Genomic DNA, 6203 nt, shown 5'->3' with positions numbered 1-6203 from the left:
GCTCCTCTCTCCTCTACTTTCTCTCCCTATGTATGCAACCTCATCCCATTATTGCATGTTACTAACACAACTTCTCCCCTTTCCGGTAGTCTTGTGCTTTCTCGTCCCTCTCCTCTCTCCTACTATCACTTCCTGCAGGTGTTTCTGGCTCTGGAGCTGTGGAGTCTGGATCTGTGGTTGCGAGTCACCTGCTGCCCCTGTGTTCCTGTTCGACACCCTCTGCTACAATTATTGTTACTAGTCCTATTGTTATTATAATCATTAACATTACGATTATTATCATTAACACTACTATAAATATCTGTACTATTTTTTCGTTTAGTCTATAGCAACATCACCTTTACTGTCTGTACGTGTGTGTGTGTGTGTGTGTGTGTGTGTGTGTAGGCTGCCTCCCTCCTCTCTCTTGCCCTCTCTCTCTCTCCCTCCCTCTTCCTCTCTGTCCCTCCCTCCCTCTTCCCCTCTCTCTCTCTATCTCTCTCCTTCACCCCCAACCGGTCGAGGCAGATGGCCGCCTACCCTGAGCCATGGTTCTGCTCGAGGTTTCTGCCTCTTAAAAGGAAGTTTTTCCTTGCCTCTGTCGCCTAGTGCTTGCTCTTGGTGGGAATTGTTGGGCTTCTGTAAATAACATCACAGAGTATGGTCTAGACCTGCTCTTTTATGAAAAGCGCTGTGAGATAACTGTTGTTGTGATTTAGCACTATATAAATAAAATTGAATTGAAATCAGTACTGTAAAAGTATGCTAGAAAAGCTGTGCTGGTTAAAATGGAAATGCTCCTTCAAGAGGTAGCCTAGTAATTCTCTGTAATAAATCGGCTATTGTTCTAGGTACAGAGAGGACGGCGGCTGGGTCCGGATCCGGGCCACGCTCACCAATTAGTGACCTACACCATATACCCTAAGTAGTGAGACGTAGTCAGAGCACAAATAGAAACATCTATTCTATATGACTGCTGAGCTTTTAACTTGAATGGAAAGTAAGCTTTAAACAATAACACTTACAGTCCAACTCGTTAAGGTGGCCCACTTCCGTATATTTTATTTATTTATTTTTAAATACTACTGGTGTTTATTTTGTGTTTACAAGTGGTTTTCCATCTTGTGCAATCAGTCAAGATGTACTCTCTCTTTGTGTTCCAGGTGTTGCTGCTTGTTCTGATCATAGTGGCGATCATATGCACTCAGCTGTGGTCAACGGTGTCCTGGTTCACGCAGTTCAGGAGACTGTTTGCTGTCTGCTTTTTGATCAGCATTGTCTGGAACTGGTTCTATCTGTACAAGGTGAAGAAGAGCTCTTTTAGTTCCCTTGCTCTTGTTTAGCTGACAGAGACAGACAGAAGTTTGTAATACTGTTTCCTTTTATTTATTTATTTTCAGATTGCCTTTGCTGACCACCAAAACAACATAGCGAAGATGAATTCTGTGTATGAAAAATGCACTGGAATGAAGAAAATTGACTGGACTGATAGCTTGAAAGGTGAGCCAATTACAATTGAGAATCAGAATCGGCTTTATTGCAAAGTAGGTTTACACATAAAAGGAATTTTCTTTGGTGACTTGGTGCATAACAATAAACATAATACATATAAATATAAAAATATTAAATTGACAGGATATAAAAGAATAACGACGAAATGTGCAATATCGTTTTGGACCGCAGCCACCTGCCAGAGGGGAGTCTCTGAAACCGGGGTGGGAGGGTCAGCCACAATGTTTCCTGCTTGCCTCAGAGTCCTGGAAGGATAGTAAATTGCAGCCATTCTCCTTCTCTGTGGAGCGAATGATAAGTTGCAGTCTGCCCTTGTCCTGGCAGTAGCAGCAGTTTACCAGATGGTGATGGAGCAGTTAGGATGGACTTGATGGTGGAGGTGTAGAGGTGCACCATCATTGTCTTTGGGAGGTTGAACTTCCAGGAAGCGGTGCTGATGGTCCAAGAGTCAGACATGTTTCCCCTGCTTCACCTGCTGCCCTCCTGTCTGACAGGAAGTCTGTGATCCACCTACAGGTGGAGCCATTCACATCAGTCATTGGTGCACATTTAAAGCAACATTCTGTGGTATTTTTATCTTAAAATAACACCTCAAAATGATTTTGATGCTACACTTAACTTATAATAGGGAGAATGGCGTCTCAGTCATTGCCATTCCGGGCAACATTGAACAACACTGAAATCCCGGGCAGGAAATTAATCGCGAGAACAGCATAATGCTTTAAGGCAACATATCGCACACCAACAAAACTGTTATGCAAGCAAGCTATAAGAAGAAGAGAAAAATTATTAAATGTACGATGTATGTTCTGTGGAAGAAGCTAACTCTGTATTCTCAGCACGGATATAGTGGCAGAGGCTGTGAAGTGAAAGAGAGAGTGACAGAGCAAGAGACTGGACAAGAGTAAATATTGGACTGGCTTTTACTGATTGGCATGAGCCAAAAAAGGTGAAAGGATGCAGGACAGATGCCGAGTTGGCCTTTCTGTTGGAAAAGCAATAACTTATTAGCTGCTTGCTACGACTTGTGTTGTGCTTGCTTGATGTTTGGCTGTATTAGCAAAGTTGTAGACCGAACAAAATCAGTCGTAGTGTTCACAGACAGGAGTTTAGCCGCTAACTGTAAATCTCGAGTTGATGTTGGCAAACCTACTAGATGACACACTCGGACATCGGTAACGGTACTGTAAGTGCTCTTGCATCGGTCGCTGGCTAGCTTTGTTGGCTAGCTTTCCACCATTGACTGTATATAAGAAATGGGGACAGTCATCGTGACGTCACCCGTTCGTTTGTGGACTGCCGTTATGAAGCCTCGAGTTTGGCCGATAGGGCTCCACCATGTTGATTTTTTTGCAACCAGGAAGTGCCCGGAAGTGACCATATTTGGAAAAGACTAGGGATGCAACGGTTACAGATTTTGTTGGTACGATTATTGTCAGAGAAATAATCACGGTTTCACGATTATTATGCATTTATTAATTTAACTACACTAGTAATTACTTTTTTTTTTAAATAATTAATTACATTAACAATTATATATTTCTATACTATGTAAGTATTATTAATATAAGAGGAATATTAACTTTTATCCCCCAGGTGAAATTGCTATTAAGGAGGGAAATAAACTGAACTGTTACTGTCATCAATTCTCATCCATACATATAAGTATTAGTGAAAATTATGAAATGAAATTGAGTGCAGTGTTAACTGAAATGCAGTTAATTTGTAGCCTATAGTCCTGAAAGTCTATAAGCTCCTGATGTTGTGTTAGTGTTTTACATCTGGCAACATTTTCTCAACACAGACAGAAGGATGTAACGATAAATGTTCAGACTTGGTGTACCCGAAATTCTCCCACACTGCCAACTTCAGCAGTTTCTTTGGTGGAAATAAAACTTCACAATTTGGTCCCTCTGCCAGAGTTTAGCAAGTGTGCAGTATTCTCTGATAAGCATGACACTTTAAGCTGGTGCACTGCTCGTGTAACTTTATTTTCGTTATGTGCAAGTTGCCACAGTTTTGTTTTGTGCTACAGAAACACTCGGTGTAGCAGCGCCTTTACGATTAAGTAACCGTGACGTTTTAAAGCACGGTTAATAGTGAAATCCAGTAATCGCTGCATCCCTAGACAAGACGGTGGAGATGACGCCTGTGTGTGTTTTGTCTAGCGAACAACAGTCTTAAAACTAAATGTACTCATCAGAGAAAGTGAACAGCCAACTCATACGCTTTTTCAACGGCGCTGGTTAAATTTGCACAGTGCTGTGGGTATGAGTCACTCTAGCGTGATTGACAGGTCACCATGGTAATGGCTTGTCAATCATAGATAATCCCATCCTGAAGCATACTCTGCTTTTATGATCTATTTTAAAATAAATGGGACCATAATTTACTAAATGAACATTATGTTGTATTGAAGAAAATGTGAAATTAGCGATTTAGACCATAAACTCATTATGAAAGTTTTTACTGAGGTAATAAATCAGGTGAGAAGTAGGTTCATTTTACAATTATTTCTAATGGAACCGGACTTCTTTTTGCAACCAGAAGAGTCGCCCCCTGCTGGTTGTTTAATAGAATGCAGGTTTAAGGAACCTCCGCATTGGCTTCGCGTATCAGACTGGAAGCTTATAATCAGCCATAATCAGCCTCTATGGAAGTAACATTAGCTAATGACAGAGGAGAAGAGGACGTTGACGGAGGAAGCTAAGAAGAGTAAAAGAGAGACACTGCAAGAGGCTCACAGACGTTGGTGAGAGCTTCGTGAAAGAAAAGCAGCAAGGGCTGCAAGACAGATGCCGAGGTGGCATTCTTTCTGTGTATACAGCTGGACTAGTAAGTCATATTGCTATGTGAATTACACCCTGACTTGGTAGGGCTACCAAATTGCCCCAAACCTCCAATCTTACAAAATATCTTTCAATGGTTAGCACTTTTTTTCTAGTCAGATGACTTTTGCTTTCATTGTTTTTTTTTAAGTTTTTCTTTGGGAAGATGCACTCTGCTACTGACAGTGATAGCAAGCCTTTGAAGAATGACCTTAGCTACCTCTGCTGTCTTTGGTTGTTTCCTTGCAGAGTGGTTCAGAAGCACCTTGACTCTTCAAGATGACCCTTGTAAGAAATACTATGAAGTCCTTGTGGTCAACCCCATTCTGCTGGTATCTCCAACCAAGGTAGGTTACTGTGACAGCCTGTATGTAAAACCTGAGAATAATTACTATTACTATTAACTTGGATTTTAAAGGAGACCTATTTTGCTTTTCCACATTTTGACTTATCTACAATGTTGGATGTTCATGTTAAACATTGCCAAAGCTTCAAATAATGAGGTTAAATTATTTTAAAAGAAATCCCTGTGAGCCAAAACCTCAGATTTCCTCCTGCTCTGTTTTGAACAGCTTTTTCTACCAACAGCTCCGTTCGACAACACACGGAGCTAGATGAAGCCGGAACAATAGGACTGGAAAAACACTTTAATAGGTGTCCTTTTAAGATAGCAAAAATGTTGCATTGCTGTTTTAGTTTTTAGGCATTTATTAAGGAAATAGAATAGGGATGCACCGAATGTTCGGCCACCAAAATGAATCGGCTGAAAACAGCAAAAATAGCACGTTCGGCCTAATACATCAAAAGACCGAATAAATTTTACCGAACAGTTAGGTTGACATGTCAGCAGTGTGGAAGCATTTTAAAGTGTCTGAGAAATCCGCAAAAAACGCCATTTGCAGGCACTGTTAATATATTACATATTGTGTACATTAAAAATAAATGGACACATGTAATTTACTTCACGGGACCCTCTTGGGCCTCAGACCCACCCACCATAGTCTCTCCAAATCCTGTGGAATACACTGAGTAAAAAGCACATATTGACTATTTAATTTGTGCAATGGTAAAAAAAAGGCAAAATAAATGGAAAATATGTGAATGTACAAATTTTTTCATTATATTCGGTTTCTGCTTCGGCCATGAATTTTCATTTCGGTGCATCCCTAAAATATCATGAAGCATTTAACTCTCTCATATACATTTTAAAATGATAACATCTTCTTAAACAATGTTATTTTTAAAATTGGTATTATTTTTTGAATGTCTGTATGGGTGTGGAAATAGCGCGCGCACACAAGATTTCAATCTAAACGTCCCTCTCTGTTTAGGCGTTCACAGTTACCATCACAACCCTCATCACAGATCCACTGAAGCACATCGGCCAGGGGATCAGCGAGTTTCTTGTAGCACTCCTCAAAGACCTACCAGTTACCCTGCAGATCCCAGTTTTCCTCGTTGTCATGTTGTGTGTTTTGGTAAAGACTTTATAAATGATCAGTGACACATGCAAATAAATGAAATCTGAGTCTGTATACCAGTATCTCAATACTGGTATATTTATTTGACTCTTCTACAGGTATTAATGTATGGAAGTGTACAGGCAGCTTTCCAGCACGGCATCGCTGCACCTTTCCGCCATCCTCGAAGGGATCCGCCTCCTCTACAGCTGGAGCAACCGCAGGGTCAGCTCCAGGGGATCGAGGACTTTGACCGCTTAGCAGGAGGGGACGCACCACAACATGCCCCGAGGCACCGAGCAGATGATGGCAGATTAGACAGGAACCAGGTTCATCAGAGGCGACACAACAGACCCAGAGAAGAGCGAGCCAAGGTGGTTGTGGTGACAGTACGCACTGCCGAGTCTCCTTACAGTGAGGATGA

The 6203-nt window shown here is 41.3% G+C and overlaps 1 protein-coding gene across 1 annotated transcript in view; it reads left to right on the top strand.

Moving 5' to 3' along the window:
- The window catches only part of clcc1 (chloride channel CLIC-like 1), a 15997-nt gene that overhangs the window by 5646 nt on the left and 4148 nt on the right, over window positions 1-6203 (top strand). The window contains exons 5-8 of the mRNA XM_046049262.1: window positions 1143-1283; window positions 1380-1479; window positions 4569-4666; window positions 5651-5797. Of these exons, the coding sequence (XP_045905218.1) occupies window positions 1143-1283; window positions 1380-1479; window positions 4569-4666; window positions 5651-5797 (486 nt within the window). The remainder of the gene's footprint in view (window positions 1-1142; window positions 1284-1379; window positions 1480-4568; window positions 4667-5650; window positions 5798-6203) is intronic.

Source organism: Micropterus dolomieu, linkage group LG05, assembly GCF_021292245.1.
Source record: "Micropterus dolomieu isolate WLL.071019.BEF.003 ecotype Adirondacks linkage group LG05, ASM2129224v1, whole genome shotgun sequence".
NCBI lineage: Eukaryota > Metazoa > Chordata > Actinopteri > Centrarchiformes > Centrarchidae > Micropterus > Micropterus dolomieu.
Note: the sequence above shows the minus strand (reverse complement) of the source record. Positions and strands in the feature narration are given on the sequence as shown.